General features: G+C 42.3%; 1 protein-coding gene across 1 annotated transcript in view; it reads left to right on the top strand.

Annotated features, from left to right (window-relative positions):
* The window catches only part of LOC126187674 (putative protein tag-52), a 174394-nt gene that overhangs the window by 105675 nt on the left and 51436 nt on the right, over positions 1-17283 (top strand). Inside the window, exons 6-7 of the mRNA XM_049928907.1 lie at positions 1620-1889; positions 6202-6333. Coding sequence (XP_049784864.1) covers positions 1620-1889; positions 6202-6333 — 402 coding nt within the window. The remainder of the gene's footprint in view (positions 1-1619; positions 1890-6201; positions 6334-17283) is intronic.

Genomic DNA, 17283 nt, shown 5'->3' on the forward strand with positions numbered 1-17283 from the left:
ACCTCGCCTCCGTAATGGCCTGGCTCTCCCCACCTTTTCCCTACATTTTGACTGGTCTTTTGTGCTACTTTGTTTCCCCTTTTTTGTGTCTTCTTCCCTGGCGTTGTGTCCATTGTATCGTGATAATGGCATGGTATGGTGTGAGTGTCAGGATGGTTTGGCGACAATGCTGGTGCCCCACCGTGCATTCCTGTCACCCCTGCTCTAACCATTTCTACCCACCCCATGCTGATCTCTCCTATTCCTGCTGCCCTGACATCCCTTTTTCCTCTTTGTTTGAACGTTATCCTTTCCCGTTGACTGGACTGTGCTGTCTTTGTTGTTCCTCCCTTGATTTCTGCCATCCTATACCATGGGACCAATGACTTTGCTGTTGGCCCCCTCCTCCAAATCAATTAACCAACCAGCCAATCATTTTCTGTAAAAAGGCCTTTGAAACCAGCTGAAACCCTAAATCTCCATCCCAGGTGACATAAAGTAATGTTGAGTCATATGATACACCAATTTATTCCATTTGCCACATCAGATGAGAACTGTCCCCAACAGTGCAGTTATCTTTGAGCTAATTGAGGCTCTTTCCTGTGAGTATTTATGGAACAGTGCGCGCGCGCGCACACACACACACACACACACACACACACACACACACACACACACACACACACACGTGCCTTTCCTTAGTGTTGTGGTACTGCCCCATACTCAAGGAGTGGATAAATTCTTATTGCGACAAGTCACTGAATCTAATTTTTGATCTGCTGTGTGGGTTTTCTAACTTATGTTCTCCTTAGTATGTACCCCAAAAAAAAAAAAAAAAAACAGTGAAATTTTTGTTATTCCTTGTCTCCTTTGTTTATCGTTAGTATATCAGTGATAAGTATTTTATGTTACAGTACTAGATGAATTAAATGTTTTCAAAATTTGAAGTAACTCTGTTTATGCAAAACCAAACAGTGAGAAATTCATTATAATGATAGTTCATTAGAGCAGCTGTGCTGGATTATCATTACAATGCATTTCATACAATTAATAGCTGCAGAACAGCATAAAGAGGAAATATTCCAGTTACTAATGTTTGTCAAAATAATGCTTCCTCAGCACTGAATATGTCACAAAGGCATTACTATAAAAAAAAACTTTTTGTGTGGTTCTTTTGCACATTTCATCTCTTGCTTAGTTTTATATGTATGTCAGGCATTCTTATTTTTGCCCGTGATGTTGTTGATGTGGTAAATGAACAAACACTCATCCATGAATACTTAAAAAGAGCACATATGCAGAAAGGAATAAATCATTTCTGATCCAAGCAACAGGGTCAAGTAGTAGGCCGGCCGAAGTGGCCGAGCGGTTAAGGGCGCTACATTCTGGAACCGCACGACCACTACGGTCGCAGGTTCGAATCCTACCTCGGGCATGGATGTGTGTGATGTCCTTAGGTTAGTTAGGTTTAAGTAGTTCTAAGTTCTAGGGGACTTCTGACCACAGCAGTTGAGTCCCATAGTGCTCAGAGCCATTTGAACCAGGGTCAAGTAGCTACTAATAACATTAAGATAATTATGTTCCACACTTCATAATAATGAGAGCTAATGAGAAAGTAAATGTTCTGATTTTGGTTTCAGGTTTCTCCTCAAGGAAAAAGTGCTCATCCACGGTACTTTATTCTGTTCAATGATATGCTAATGTACTGCAAAATAAAACGGCCTAATACTTCGGAATCTAATTCATTGAAGTGCTGTTGTGTTCTACCTTTAAAGAAGTGTACCGTCGCAGAGATCTTGAGTAAAGGAATGTTCAAGATCACATGCCATGGTGTAACAATCTTGGTTTACACTGTAACTATGCAAGAAGGAGAGCTGTGGATCTCTGCCATCAGCGAAGCACTTAAACAGGTACTGTAGAAGCCCTGCTGTTTAGCTTGTACAACATGCACATCTTTTTCCAAACTCTTGGCTCCCAAATGCTAAATGACTAGACTTCACTTCCCCAATAGTGTACTGATAACATTTATCCACAACTTTGATAAGATTAATGATGTTTTTCACTTGTTATGCAACATTTTGTTTCACTACTGTCCAAAAATTAAGTGTTGTATGGAACAGGGGAAATGGAAAGAGTAAACAGAAAAGTCGTTGTAAACAACTCAAAATTTTGCCACAAATCAAAATTACGTTAGCTGTATTGGAAAATAACAAACTGTGTTTTGAATAGAATCTTGGTTCAAGAACAATAGGAAACAGTGCTTGACGTCCATAATGTCTCAGTCTTGTTTGTACGTGTGTCACAACACAGTGTATTTTCTTGGAAAAATTCATATCCCTACAGCACCGTTTGGACCCTGTTTAGCATAGAAAAATCTTCAAAAACCTGTGAAGGAGGTCACTTGCAGGTTGCATTCTCAGCAGTGATGAATCTGCCACAATGTGTTATTTCAAGTCTTTGGTCCTGGCTGAGATAAACAGGATGCATTACATACAGGGCACGAAAAGTTCAACCAAAAATAATCATTCCACAACAAGAAACAGCATCTAGACTTAGCTGCATAGGTCCAACTAAACCTACATAGCTTACAGTTGCCTTACAAGCAGCAATGTTGTGACTAACTGTTTCATCTGTATGTCAGAGGTCTGTCAGAGTGTCTCGGTCACGTGAAAGTGCAAAGATACCTCTGTTTTATGTGGAGAGGCAATGTGTTAGATGTGAGTATAGAGATTTGAAGCTTCATTAGTGATCAAAGGACTGCTGCTGAAACCCATAAGTACAGACAGGAGTAACTACAACCACACATACAACTTTCCATATTTTCTCTTGATCCAAAATGCCTCTTCAGCGATGATAATGTCCACCCGAACTGCACTGCTCTGGTGCATGATGGTCTCACTGGTGAAAATATCCTCTGCATGGGCTGCATAAAGTGATATCAGTGTCTAAATCCTATAGAGCATGCCCAAAATACATAGAGGGAAAAATTGAATCATATCAGCAATCATCAAGGGCTCTTCCAGACCTCTGCTCAGCTGTTTCCAAATTTCTATCATGTACTTACATACCTGGTTGAGAATAACAAAGTGGTTGACAGCTAGTCCTTTACATTACAGCTGCCAAAGTGAAAACCAGTCGGAGAACGAACTTTGTCATGCTGTCTTTTCTTTTATTTTCTGTTCTGTTCATTGATGAAATTTGCTCTGCTACTCCAAGTCCCAGTTAGCAAAGAATAGCTGCGGATAACACATGGTGCCAATAACCTAATTATTGTAATTCATTTAATTTACTTATTATAATGTCTGAAACTATTCAGGGTGCTGTACAGAAAAATCAGACTATTGTGATGTTCAAAGAGAACTCAATAATGTACATTAGAAGGGAATCATGTGAATGTATTTGCATTGAACTACATAGATGTTGCTGAGGAAACAGCCATATTACATGAGCACTTAATAGTGAACCAACAGTGTCAACCATTTCCACACTTGAGTGTCAGTCACTTTGTTATTTTGATCCAGAATAGAATAAAATCTTCTGGCTTTTCAAACCACTCCATTTTGTAAATAAACATCAAACTTTTTAAAACTGTTTCTATGAGTGTCATAAGGGATAGAATTACCGACTGCCTGGAACCTGTCAGAGACACGCCAAGATGACTCAGGCATGGCATGGCATGGCGAGTTGGGAAGTTATATTCTGTTACGAGACAGTGACATTTGGTGGCGTGAGGCATTGGTGCCACAGTTGGAACTGTTGCTTGTTCCCTATAAATGTCAAGCATTAATCTTTGCTTCCACACTCCCATACACTGCTAAGTGTGCACCACTGGTATCAGTTAAAATTGTTTCAATTTAATCTTATCTCCTTTACAACTGAAAGCTAATACTAATACTTATGGACCATGAAACTTGCACATTCCCTATACAATATTCAACCATGAACCTCATACAAAACATGCCACGTCATTTCCAATGCTCTGTGGCATCTATTAGTAACTGTATGTGCCCCACTAACTCTTTTTGTTGTTGTTATTGTTAAAGAGACTTGTCCTGTTTTGGTAACTTCTTGAAATGTGTATCTTCAGTTTCTGAGCTTTTCTAAATCCATGCTTTGGATGTTGCTTTGTGTAAGTAAACCACTGGCTTCCACACAGACTTCAGCATCTGGAGACATGTATCCTGTTGCTGGCTATTGATCCAGTTTCCAAGTAAATTCGATTTTGAGTGCAAATTGGTCCAAGCAAATTGTGGTTTAAACATGGTAGATGTTCATAAAAAACCACAGTATGCAGTATACGTCCCCACATTTCACTGCATGGTGAAATATCTACCTGCTCTGTACTCCACTTCCCGCACTCATAGTTCTCAGCCGAGATGAGTCACTGCCCCCCTTCCAATTTTCCGAACAGTGAAATGTGAATGGCAATATCCTCTAGGGTGCAGTACAAACTGCAAATAATACATAAGTAAAAGATTGTAGTTATCGATCGCACCCTCATCCTGCAATGTATTGAAATCTGTTTGCATATCTCACAACAGGTCTTTCCACTGTAATTTATTCTTGCAGCAACGATTGCAGTCAGTTCAGTATGATTTATTTCATTAGTTAGACATTTCATTCTGGATTAATTTTCCTTCTTGTTTCATCTGAATGTCATCATCTTGTTCTAAAGCTGATCAAAGGCTGGTATTCCAACGTGTAAACCAGCTGAATTTCTCATTTGCAACCCACTTGGTAAATCAGTAATTTGTCACAACCAAATAAAATACTAGTTGGGTTCAGAATCGAGTAACAATTTTTGAAGGACAAGATTTTCACCTTTGAATGTTACCTTTACTTAAAAAGCAGCATAAAAGTGTATATGGTGTCCATACATGTATGAGAACATTTACTGCAGTGGAAGCTCCAGGTAGGAGTATCAACAAAGTAGGAAAAGACAGATTGCGATTTACAGTAAAGAAGACATGTTAAGATGCAGACAGGCACAATTAAGACACTTGTCTGTCTGCAACTTGACACGTCTTCTTTATGGTTAGTAGCAGTCTATCTTTTCCTACATTGTTGTTGTTAATGTTTATTCCAGTCCTGTTCAAATACAACAAAAGTTGTAAGCTGATAGAATTAAATGTTATTTCCTCCTGTTTTCAAAAAATTGACAATTTTTAAGCAGAACATTACATTGTTGTTGTGACTAGTTCGTAGTTTCTTGCTTATCCCTTGCACTATGCTGAGAGTCAGATGTCAAATGATTGTTCGAGCAATGTCGATACTGTATCGAATGCTTCAGTCTATCGAGAAATTTTGAGCCTATCGGAATTCAAATATTGTTTGATATGTCCTAACCTTTGGGATTGTTCAAAATAAATTTGTACAAAACCTCAATAGCCAAAGCTTAATCTGTAAATGTAAGATGATCCTTATCTTAATCTATTAAACAATGTAAAAACTTTGACCTCAGCAGCAATAGCTGCCTAAATAAGACAACTCCGTATTTGGGGGAAAAAAAAAAAAAAAAAAAAAAAAAAAAAAAAAAAAAAAAACTCGTCTTATACTCGGGTAAATACAGCAGTAATTGAGGAGCAGTTTTTGCAAGCATTTGTAATATGTTTAAGGTTGTTTCACAATGACCTGGTACAATATGGGATAATTAAAGGGTATAGTGACAAGAGAGGTAAGAGTTTGTAGATTAAAGAATTGCTGATAAAACTACAAATTAACTATTAATTGCTGCTCAGTGTTTTGGTGTCAGAGAATTTTAGTGATTACATATCAGTGGTCCATCAGTACTTCAAAAATTGACTCGTAAAGAATTTTAGTTCTTTGTTTTTACTGTCAATAATTGCATTATTCAAAGCAATAAAATAAAGAAGTCCTACTGCAGATGTGGGTGGTATCACTAATTTATTCTGAAAAATGTTTCTAGATTAATGTTACCTTCCACTGTTGGTGCATGTTTACTATTGCACTCTTATACTTGAAAACTGTTTAAAATTGTTTCAAGGACATACCAGCTTGTAAAATATCTGTGGTAAATATTTCAGCTCTGATTTTTTTAACCTCTGAAGGCTTATTCTGTTAGGTGGTTGAAGTACTCAGATGCTACAAAAAGAACAAGAGAAACGAACATCATAAAAGCTTACAATTTTCACATGCAATGAATTTCAAAATTACTTTCTTTATCAATTTTTAAATTAATAATTTTCTTGAAATATCTTTCAGTACCACGAGAACCGGCAGACATTGCGAAAGGACAGTAGTTCCCGGAGACCAATGCGAAGATTTGATATTTTGCGAGAAATGAACCATAATTCTTCTGAAAGGGTAACAAGGAAGAGAAAACGATGTGAGAAGGTATGTACTGAGGTTTCTCATTTGTAATATTTGGTCAGAATAATAACTTTTGAGAGGGCCATTTTGTAGTTAGTGTTGGCTTATTGTGTAACCAGGAAGTGCAGATTATTGTTTGTATATAAATACATATTTGTATGGAAATATATGTCAACTAGCTCCGCAAATGAGGAGGAGATTGAGGAAATGTATGATGAGATAAAAGAAGTTTTTGAGATAGTTAAAGGAGACCAAAATTTAATAGTCATGGGGGACTGGAATTCGATAGTAGGGACAGGAAGAGAAGAAAAAGTAGCAGGTAAACATGGACTGAGGGAAAGGAATGAAAGAGGAAGCTGCCTGGTATAGTTTTGCATAGAGCATAATCTGATCATAGCTACCACTTGATTTAAGAATCATGAGAGAAGGTTGTATGCGTGGAAGTGACCTGGAGACACCAGATTTCAGATTGATTATATAATGGTTAGACAGAGATTTATGAACCAGGTTTTAAATTTTTAAACATTTCCAGGAGCAGATGTGGACTGTGATCACAATTTATTGTTTATGAACTGAAGAAACTGCAGAAAGGTAGAAATCTAAGGAGATGACATAGGGTCTGGATAAACTGAAGGAACCAGAGGTTATAGAGGGTTTCAGCAGGAGCATTAAGGAACGATTGACAACAACAGGGGAAAGGAATATAGAAGAAGAATGAGCAGCTTTGAGAGATGAAATAGTGGAGGCAGCAGAGGAGCAAGTAGGTAAAAAGATGGGGGCTAGTAGAAATCCTTCGGTAACACAGGAGATATTGAATTTTATCAATGAAAGGAGAAAATATAAAAATGCAATAAATGAAGTAGGCGAAAGGGAATACAAACATGTAAAAAACGAGATTTGATACAATTGAAACCTCTCCTTCTGAAATTAGGAAGAAAATAAAGGCTTGTTCCCAAGAAATAAGTGGGATTCTTAGCCACATATGCAATAGCTGTCTGAAACAGGGCATTTTCCCAGATAGACTGAAGTATGCCATTGTTAAACCACTGCATAAAAAAGGGGATACGACTGATGTCAACAACTACCACCCAATCTCTCTTCTGACTGCCTTTTCCAAAATTCTTGAAAAAGTAATGTATTGTAGAATAGCTTCACACCTTTGTAAAAATGAAGTTTTAACAAAATGTCAGTTTGGTTTCCAGAAGGGTTTCTCAATGGAAAATGCTATATATACTTTCACTAATGAAATAATAAATGCTCTGAGTAACCGGAAGTCACCCGTTGGGATTTTTTGTGATCTATCAAAGGCTTTTGATTGTGTAAATCACGGAATACTTCTAGATAAGCTCAAGTACTGTGGTATGAATGGGACAGTGCTCAAATGGTTTAAATCATATGTAACTGGAAGAGTGCAGAAAGTTGAAATAAGCAGTTCCCATAATATACCAAAAACTGTTGATTTCTGAAACCGGGGAACAATCAAGAATGGGGTGCCGCAAGGTTGGGTCTTGGGTCCTCTGCTGTTCTTAATATACAGGGTGATTCAAAAAGAATACCACAACTTTAGGAATTTAAAACTCTGCAACGACAAAAGGCAGAGCTAAGCACTATCTGTCGGCGAATTAAGGGAGCTATAAAGTTTCATTTAGTTGTACGTTTGTTCGCTTGAGGCGCTGTTGACTAGGCGTCAGCGTCAGTTGATGCTAAGATGGCAACCGCTCAACAGAAAGCTTTTTGTGTTATTGTGTACGGCAGAAGTGAATCGACGACAGTTGTTCAGCGTGCATTTCGAACGAAGTATGGTGTTAAACCTCCTGATAGGTGGTGTATTAAACGTTGGTATAAACAGTTTACACAGAATGGGTGTTTGTGCAAAGGGAAAAGTTCTGGACGGCCGAGAACGAGTGATGAAAATGTAGCACGCATCCAGCAAGCATTTGTTCGCAGCCCAGGAAAATCGACTCGCAGAGCTAGCAGAGAGCTGCAAATTCCACAATCAACTGTATGGAGAGTCCTACGAAAAAGGTTAGTTATGAAACCTTATCGTCTGAAATTGGTTCAAGCACTGTCTGCAGCTGATAAGATTAAAAGAATCGATTTCTGTGATTTTATCCTTGCTCAGATGGAAACAGATGACTCTTTCGTTTCAAAGATTGTGTTTAGTGATGAAGCAACTTTCCACACTAACGGGAAAGTCAACCGTCACAATGTCTGTATATGGGGCACTGAGAATCCGCGGGAAACAACTCAGTATGAACGTGACTCGCCTAAGGTGAACATTCTCTGTGCCATTTCAGCCAATAAAGTTTTTGGTCCCTTTTTCTTCGAAGGTGCTACTGTAACTGGACTACAGTATCTGGAGATGTTAGAGAATTGGCTGTTCCCTCAGCTCGAACAAGAAGCACAACAATTCATATTTCAGCAGGATGGAGTGCCACCACATTGGCATTTATCTGTCCGTAACTACCTGAACGTCAACTACCCGAGGCGATGGATCGGCCGCCAGGCAGCCAGTGACAGAGCACTTCATCACTGGCCTCCAAGAAGCCCTGATCTTACCCCCTGCGATTTTTTCTTATGGGGATATGTTGAGGATATGGTGTTTCGGCCACCTCTCCCAGCCACCATTGATGATTTGAAACGAGAAATAACAGCAGCTATCCAAACTGTTACGCCTGATATGCTGCAGAGAGTGTGGAACGAGTTGGAGTATCGGGTTGATATTGCTCTAGTGTCTGGAGGGGGCCATATTGAACATCTCTGAACTTGTTTTTGAGTGAAAAAAACATTTTTAAATACTCTTTGTAATGATGTATAACAGAAGGTTATATTATGTTTCTTTCATTAAATACACATTTTTAAAGTTGTGGTATTCTTTTTGAATCACCCTGTATATTAATGACTTGCCATTCTATATTCACGAAGATGCAAAGCTGGTACTTTTTGCCGATGATACAAGTATAGCTATCACACCAGACAGACAAGAATTAACAGGTGAAATTGTAAATGATGTTTTTTAGAAAATCATTGAGTGGTTCTCTGCAAATGAGCTCTTATTAAACTTTGACAAAACACAGTATATACAGTTCCACATAGTAAATGGAATAACCCCATTAATAAATATAGACTTCGATCAGAAATCGGTAGCTAAGGTAGAATATTCAAAATTTCTAGTTGTATGCATTGATGAGGGGTTGAACTGGAAAAAACACACTGAGGATCTGCTGAAACGTTTGAGTTCAACTACTTATGCTATTACGGTCATTGCAAATTTTGGCGATACACATCTGAGTAAATTAGCTTACCACACCTATTTTCATTCTCTGCTTTTGTATGGCATCATATTCTGGGGTAAGTCATCATTGAATAATAGAGTGTTCATTGCACAAAAGCGTGTAATCAGAATAATTGCTGGAGCTCATCCAAGATCATCCTGCAGACACTTATTTAAAGAGCTAGAAATCTTCACTGTAGCCTCACGATATATATATTCACTTATGAAATTTATCTAAAAACAAAGATGATGTGACTTACCAAACGAAAGCGCTGGCAGGTCGATAGACACACAAACATACACACAAAACTCAAGCTTTCGCAACAAACGGTTGCTTCATCAGGAAAGAGGGAAGGAGAGGGAAAGATGAAAGGATGTGGGTTTTAAGGGAGAGGGTAAGGAGTCATTCCAATCCCGGGAGGGGAAAGACTTACCTTAGGGGGAAAAAAGGACAGGTATACACTCTCGCTCGCGCGCGCGCGCGCGCGCGCACACACACACACACACACACACACACACACACACACACACACACACACACACACACACACATATCCATCCGCACATACATAGACACAAGCAGACATTATCTTCTTATCGGGTAAATTATGCTGCCACAAAAGTCTTTGGTCACTTACTTAATAGCATCAAAAGTCTGACAGATAGCCATATAGCATTTAAAAGGAAATTAAAAGAATTTCTTAATGGCAACTCCTTCTACTCATTAGATGAATTTTTGGATATAATAAGTGGGTAATTTCCCAACCCAACTACCAGGGAGGTGGCGACCCAGACATGCTATCTGACCTTCAGCACCACGGTCGTCCGTTCGGCCAGTGCTAAGATCGTGCGGTCGACGTCTCCTCTTCCTCCCATCACCCCACAGACACAAGCCCCTTCATCAGCTTCTGCTAAGACGAAGACCCAGAAGTCAGATGCACGGGCCTTGAAGAAGGAACCGTCCCGTGCAGACTTCCTACATACTTCGACCTCCCAGCCATCGAACAGTACTTCCACCAAACGACCTTCCAAGAAGGCTCATAGGAAGCACAGTTCTCCTTCTCTGCCACGGCGCATTTCTTCTCGTGTGCCACCCAGCGGTTGCCACCCCAGGCCATCATCCGTTTCGCCTGGCCGCACCGCTGGTAGCCGAACATCTGGCCAGCGGAGGAAGCTCTCCCTCCCGGCGATCTTACCAAGATGGCCGATGAACCTATAGAACCAATGGACGATGACTGTCCGCTTACTGAAAGCAGCGGCAGTGCTCGCTCGAAGCCAGGCCCTCAGCGGCCTTCGAGGTGACCCCTTCTTTCATATTCCTTTTCTTCTTACGATGGCACTTATTCACTGGAATATTCGCAGCATTCGCTCCAACCGAGAGGACTTGAAGTTGCTGCTCCGCTTGCACCGTCCGCTCGTCGTAGCCCTCCAGGAAACGAAGCTACGCCCATGCGATCAAATTGCCTTTGCACACTACACCTCTGTGCGTTTTGACCTACCCCTGTGGTAGGTATTCCGGCTCATGGAGGGGTTATGTTGCTGGTCCGGGATGATATTTACTACGATCCCATCACATTGCACACCGGCCTGCAGGCAGTTGCCATCCGAATTACTCTCCCCACTTTCACATTTTCCATTTGTACCGTTTACACTCCATCGTCGTCTGCCGTTACCAGGGCAGACATGATGCAAATTATAGCTCAGCTACCTGCACCATTTTTGTTAACTGGAGACTTCAATGCCCACCATCCCCTTTGGGACTCACCAGCATCCTGCCCGAGGGTCTCCCTGTTAGCAGACCTTTTCAACCAGCTCAATCTTGTCTGCCTCAATACTGGCGCCTCTTCTTTTCTTTTGGACACATCTCACACCTATTTCCATTTAGACCTCTCTGTATGTACTACCCAACTTGCACGCCAGTTTGAGTGGTATGCACTTTCTGATACATATTCGAGCGACCACTTCCCGTGTGTTATCCATCTCCTGCAGCATACCCCCTCTCCGTGCTCATCTAGTTGGAACATCTCCAAAGCAGACTGGGGGCTCTTCTCTTCCAGGGCGACCTTTCAGGATCAAACCTTCACAAGCTGCGATCGTCAGGTCGCACACCTCACGGAAGTCATTCTCACTGCTGCTGAATATTCCATCCCTCACCCTACTTCTTCTCCACATCGCGTACCGGTCCTCTGGTGGACCGCAGCATGTAACGATGCTTTACGTGCTCGACGACGTGCTTTACGCACCTTTAAACGCCACCCTACAGTGGCGAATTGTATCAATTATAAACGATTACGTACGCAGTGTCGTCGTATTATTAAAGAAAGCAAGAAAGCCAGCTGGGCTGCTTTCACAAGCACCTTCAACAGTTTTACTCCTTCTTCTGTTGTCTGGGATAGCCTGCGCCGGCTATCTGGCACTAAGGTCCACTCACCAGTTTCTGGCTTGACGGTCACGAATGATGTCCTTGTGGCCCCTGAGGATGTCTCCAATGCCTTCGGCCGCTTTTTCGCAGAGGTTTCGAGCTCCGCTCATTACCACCCTGCCTTCCTCCCCCGAAAACAGGCAGAGGAGGCTAGGCCACCTAACTTCCGCTCCTCGAATCGTGAAAGTTATAATGGCCCATTCACCATGCGGGAACTCGAAAACACACTTGCCGGTCACGGTACTCCGCTCCAGGGCCTGATTCTATTCATATTCAGATGCTGAAGAACCTTTCTCCTGCGGGTAAAGGTTTCCTTCTTTGTACTTACAATCACGTCTGGATTGAGGGACATGTTCCTGCATACTGGCGCGAGTCTATTGTTGTCCCGATTCCTAAGCCGGGGAAGGACAAGCACTTGCCTTCCAGTTATCGACCCATCTCGCTTACCAGCTGTGTCTGTAAAGTGGTGGAACGAATGGTTAACTCTCGTTTGGTTTGGCTGCTCGAGTCTCGACGCCTACTTACCAATGTACTATGTGGATTTCGTAGGCACCGCTCTGCTGTTGACCATCTGGTTACCTTGTCAACCTTCATTATGAATAACTTCTTGCGGAAGCGCCCGACCGCAGCTGTGTTCTTTGATTTGGAGAAGGCTTACGACACCTGCTGGAGGGCGGGCATTCTCCGCACCATGCATACATGGGGCCTTCGCGGTCGCCTCCCTCTTTTTATTCGTTCCTTTTTAGTGGATCGACAGTTCAGGGTACGTGTGGGTTCTGTCCTGTCAGACACCTTTCGCCAGGAGAATGGGGTGCCACAGGGCTCACTCTCTTCGCCATAGCGATCAATCCAATAATGGATTGCCTCCCAGCTGATGTATCGGGCTCCCTTTTCGTGGATGATTTTACCATCTATTGCAGCGCGCAGCGTACATGTTTCCTGGAGCGATGTCTTCAGCGTTCTCTTGACCGTCTTTACTCCTGGAGTGTCGCCAATGGCTTCTGTTTTTCTGCCGAGAAGACGGTCTGTATTAACTTCTGGCGCTACAAAGAGTTTCTCCCACCGTCCTTACGACTCGGTCCCGTTGCTCTCCCATTCGTGGAGACAACTAAATTTTTAGGTCTTGCATTTGACAGGAAACTTAGCTGGTCTCCACATGTGTCATATTTGGCTGCCCGTTGTACCCGTTCTCTAAATGTCCTCCGTGTTCTCAGTGGTATGTCGTGGGGAGCGGATCGAACCGTCCTACTTCGTCTATATCGGTCGATCGTCCGCTCCAAGCTGGATTATGGGAGCTTCGTATACTCCTCTGCACGGCCATCCATCTTACGCCGCCTCAACTCCATACAACATCGGGGTTTACGTCTTGCGATCGGAGCGTTTTATACTAGTCCCGTTGAGAGTCTTCATGCGTAAGCTGGTGAATTGCCACTCACCTACCGGCGTGATATACTGCTTTGTCGGTATGCCTGTCGGCTACTGTCAATGCCCGACCACCCGTCTTATCATTCCTTTTTTGACGACTCTCTCGACCGTCAATACGGGTTGTATGTCTCTGCCCTGCTACCCCCTGGAGTTCGCTTTCGTCGCCTCCTTCAACACCTTAATTTTTCACTCCCTGCAACCTTTCGAGTGGGCGAGAGCCACACGCCACCTTGGCTCCAGGCTCAGGTTCGCGTTCATCTTGACCTCAGCTCGCTCCCAAAGGAGGTTACCCCCGGTTCGGTCTACCACTCCCGTTTTGTCGAACTTCGTTCGAAGTTCATTAATAAGACCTTCATTTATACAGATGGCTCTAAGACCAATGACGGGGTCGGGTGTTCTTTTATTGTCGGGGCACAAAGTTTCAAATACCGGCTCCATGGCCATTGTTCGGTCTTCACAGCTGAGCTCTTTGCCCTCTACCAGGCTGTTCTTTACATCTGCCGCCACCGACATTCTGCTTATGTCATCTGCTCAGATTCCCTGAGCGCCATCCAGAGCCTCAGTGATCCGTATCCGGTTCACCCTTTCGTGCACCGGATCCAACGCTCTCTTCAGCAACTGGTGGACGTCGGTTCTCCGGTTAGCTTTATGTGGGTTCCTGGCCATGTCAGTATCCCTGGGAACGAAGCTGCAGATGCCATGGCCAAGGCTACGGTCCTCCAGCCTCAGACAGCTTCTTGTTGTGTCCCTTCGTCAGATTGTAGCAGGGTCATTTGTCGGCAGATTTTATCGCTGTGGCATGCCGATTGGGCTGCTTACGGACAACAAGCTTCGGGCCTTGAAACCTCTTCCCGTGGCTTGGACGTCCTCCTCCCGCCCTTTTCGGCGGGAGGAGGTCGTTTTGGCCCAGTTACGAATTGGACACTGCCGGTTCAGTCATCGCCATCTGCTGACGGCTGCGCCGGCGCTGTTCTGCCCATGTGGGCAATTGCTGACGGTCCGCCACATTTTAACGTCCTGTCCGGATTTTAACACACTGCGTCTTGATCTTGGTCTGTCATGTAGTCTAGATGCCATTTTAGCGGATGACACACGAGCAGCTGCTCACGTTCTTCGTTTTATCAACTTGACCAACCTCTCTAAGGACCTTTGATTATGCTTTTTTTTATCCTATGCCTGTCAGTCTGTCTTTTATCGTGTTTTCCCTTTTAGTTGCTGTTTTAAACTTGTGCCTCGCGGTGCATTCCTAACGTAGTCTGGGCGCTAATGACCATTGAAGTTGTGCGCCCAAATACAAAATAAAAAAAAAACCCAACCCCCACAAAAAAAATTAAAAGCCAGTCATGACAAAACACTTCCATCTGGTGAGCAAGATTTCCAAGACAAGTCTGAAATACTCTCAGACGTAAAGAAGAATACAATAATCCTAGTTCCAAAGAAAGGAGGTGTGAAAATTACCAAACTATCAATTTAATAAGTCATTTACAGAATGGAAAAACTCATAGAAGCAGACCTCAGGGGAGATCAGTTTGGAATCCGGAGAGCTATAGGAACACGAGAGGCAATACTGACCCTACGACTTCTCATAGAAGATAGGTTAAGGAAAGGCAAACATACATTTATAGCATTTGTAAACGTAGAGAAAGCTTTTGACAAAGTTGACTGTAATACTCTCTTTCAAATTCTGAATGTGGAAGGGGTAAAATACAGGGAGCAAAAGGCTATATACAATGTCTGCTAAAACCAGATGGCTATTTTCAGAGTCGAGGGGCATGAAAGGGAAGCAATGGTGGGGAAGGGAGTGAGAGGGTTATCGCCTATCCCTGATGTTATTCAATCTGGATATTCAGCAAGTAGTAAAGGAAACAAAAGAAAAATTTGGAGTAGGAATTAAAGTCCTGGAAGAAGAAATAAAAACTTTGAGGTTTGCCGATGACATTGCAGTTTTGGCAGAGACAGCAAAGGACTTGGAAGAGCAGTTGGATGGAATGGACAGTATCTTGAAAGGAGGATATAAGATGAACATCAACAAAAGCAAAATAAGGATAATGGAATGTAGCCAAATTAAATCAGGTGGTGCTGGTAATTAGATTAGGAAACGAGACACTTGAAGTAGTAGATGAGTTTTGCTATTTGGGAAGCAAAATAACTGATGATGGTCGAAGCAGGGAGGATATAAAATGCAAACTGGCAATGGCAAGAAAAGTGTTTTTGAAGAAGAGAAATTTGTTAATGTCAAGCACAGATTTAAGTGTCAGGAAGTCCTTTCTAGAAGTATGTTTTTTGGGGTGTAGCCATGGATGGAAGTGAAACATGGATGATAAACAGTTTAGACAAGAAGAGAATAGAAGCTTTTGAACTATGGTGCTACAGAAGAATGCTGAAGGTAAGGTGGGTAGATCATGTAACTAATGAGGAGTTATTCAGTAGTATTGAGGAGAAGAGAGATTTGTGGTACAACCTGACCCAAAGAAGGGATCAGTTAGTAGGTACAGAGCCAAGTGGAGGGTCTGAAGCAGAGACTGAGATGGTTATATGACCATGGGGGCTGCAGATTCCACGACTTGTGCCATAGGGTGGTGGGGTTTCGGGTTCCACTGGATAGGTCAGGAGTCCATTACACCCAGCAGGCGGCTACAAGGGTAGCAGGGGCTGTGTGGTGTGGACTGGGCGGTTTTTTTAGGTTAGATGGCCTCAGGCAAGTACAGAAAAGGCAACAGCCTCAAAGGGTGCGGGGCAAAGTCAGGACATGCGGGGACCAAGCAGCAATCGGTATTGTAATTGTAAACTGTCGAAGCTGCATTGGTAAAATACCAGAACTTCAAGCGCTGATAGAAAGCACCGAAGCTGAAATCGTTATAGGTACGGAAAGCTGGCTGAAGCCAAAGATAAATTCTGCCGAAATTTTTACAAAGGCACAGACAGTGTTTAGAAAGGATAGATTGCATGCAACCGGTGGTGGCATGTTTGTCACTGTTAGTGGCAGTTTATCCTGTAGTGAAGTAGAAGTGGATAGTTACTGTGAATTATTATGGTTGGAGGTTACACACAACAACCGAGTTAAGTTAATAATTGGCTCCTTTTGCCGACCTCCCGACTCAGCAGCATTAGTGGCAGATCAGCTGAGAGAAAATCTAGAATGCATTTCACATAAATTTTCTCAGCATGTTATAGTCTTAGGTGGAGATTTCAATTTACCAGATATAGACTGTGACACTCAGATGTTTAGGACGGGTGGTAGGGACAGAGCATCAAGTTACATTATACTGAGTGCACTATCCGAAAATTACCTCGAGCAATTAAACAGAAAACGGACTCGTGGGGATAACATCTGGGACCTACTGATAACAAACAGACCCGAACTTTTCGATTCTGTAAGTGCAGAACAGGGAATCAGTGATCATAAGGCCATTGCAGCATCCCTGAATATGGAAGTAAGTAGGAATATATAAGAAAAAGGAAGAAGGTTTATCTGTTTAGCAAGAGTAATAGAAGGCAGATTTCAGACTACCTAACAGATCAAAATGAAAATTTCTGTTCCGACACTGACAATGTTGAGTGTTTATGGAAAAAGTTCAAGGAAGTCGTAAAATGTGTTTTAGACGGGTACGTGCCGAGTAAACAACAAAGTTAGGAAACTACTGCGAAAGCAAAGAGAGCTTCACTGCAAGTTTAAATGCAGCCAAAACCTCTCAGACAAACAGAAGCTAAACAATGTCAAAGTTAGCGTAAGGAGGGCTATGTGTGAAGCGTTCAGTGAATTCGAAAGTAAAATTCTATGTACCGACTTGACAGAAAATCCTAGGAAGTTCTGGTCTTACGTTAAATCAGTAAGTGGCTCGAAACAGCATAT

The sequence above is a fragment of the Schistocerca cancellata genome, chromosome 5, assembly GCF_023864275.1.
Source record: "Schistocerca cancellata isolate TAMUIC-IGC-003103 chromosome 5, iqSchCanc2.1, whole genome shotgun sequence".
Taxonomy (NCBI): domain Eukaryota; kingdom Metazoa; phylum Arthropoda; class Insecta; order Orthoptera; family Acrididae; genus Schistocerca; species Schistocerca cancellata.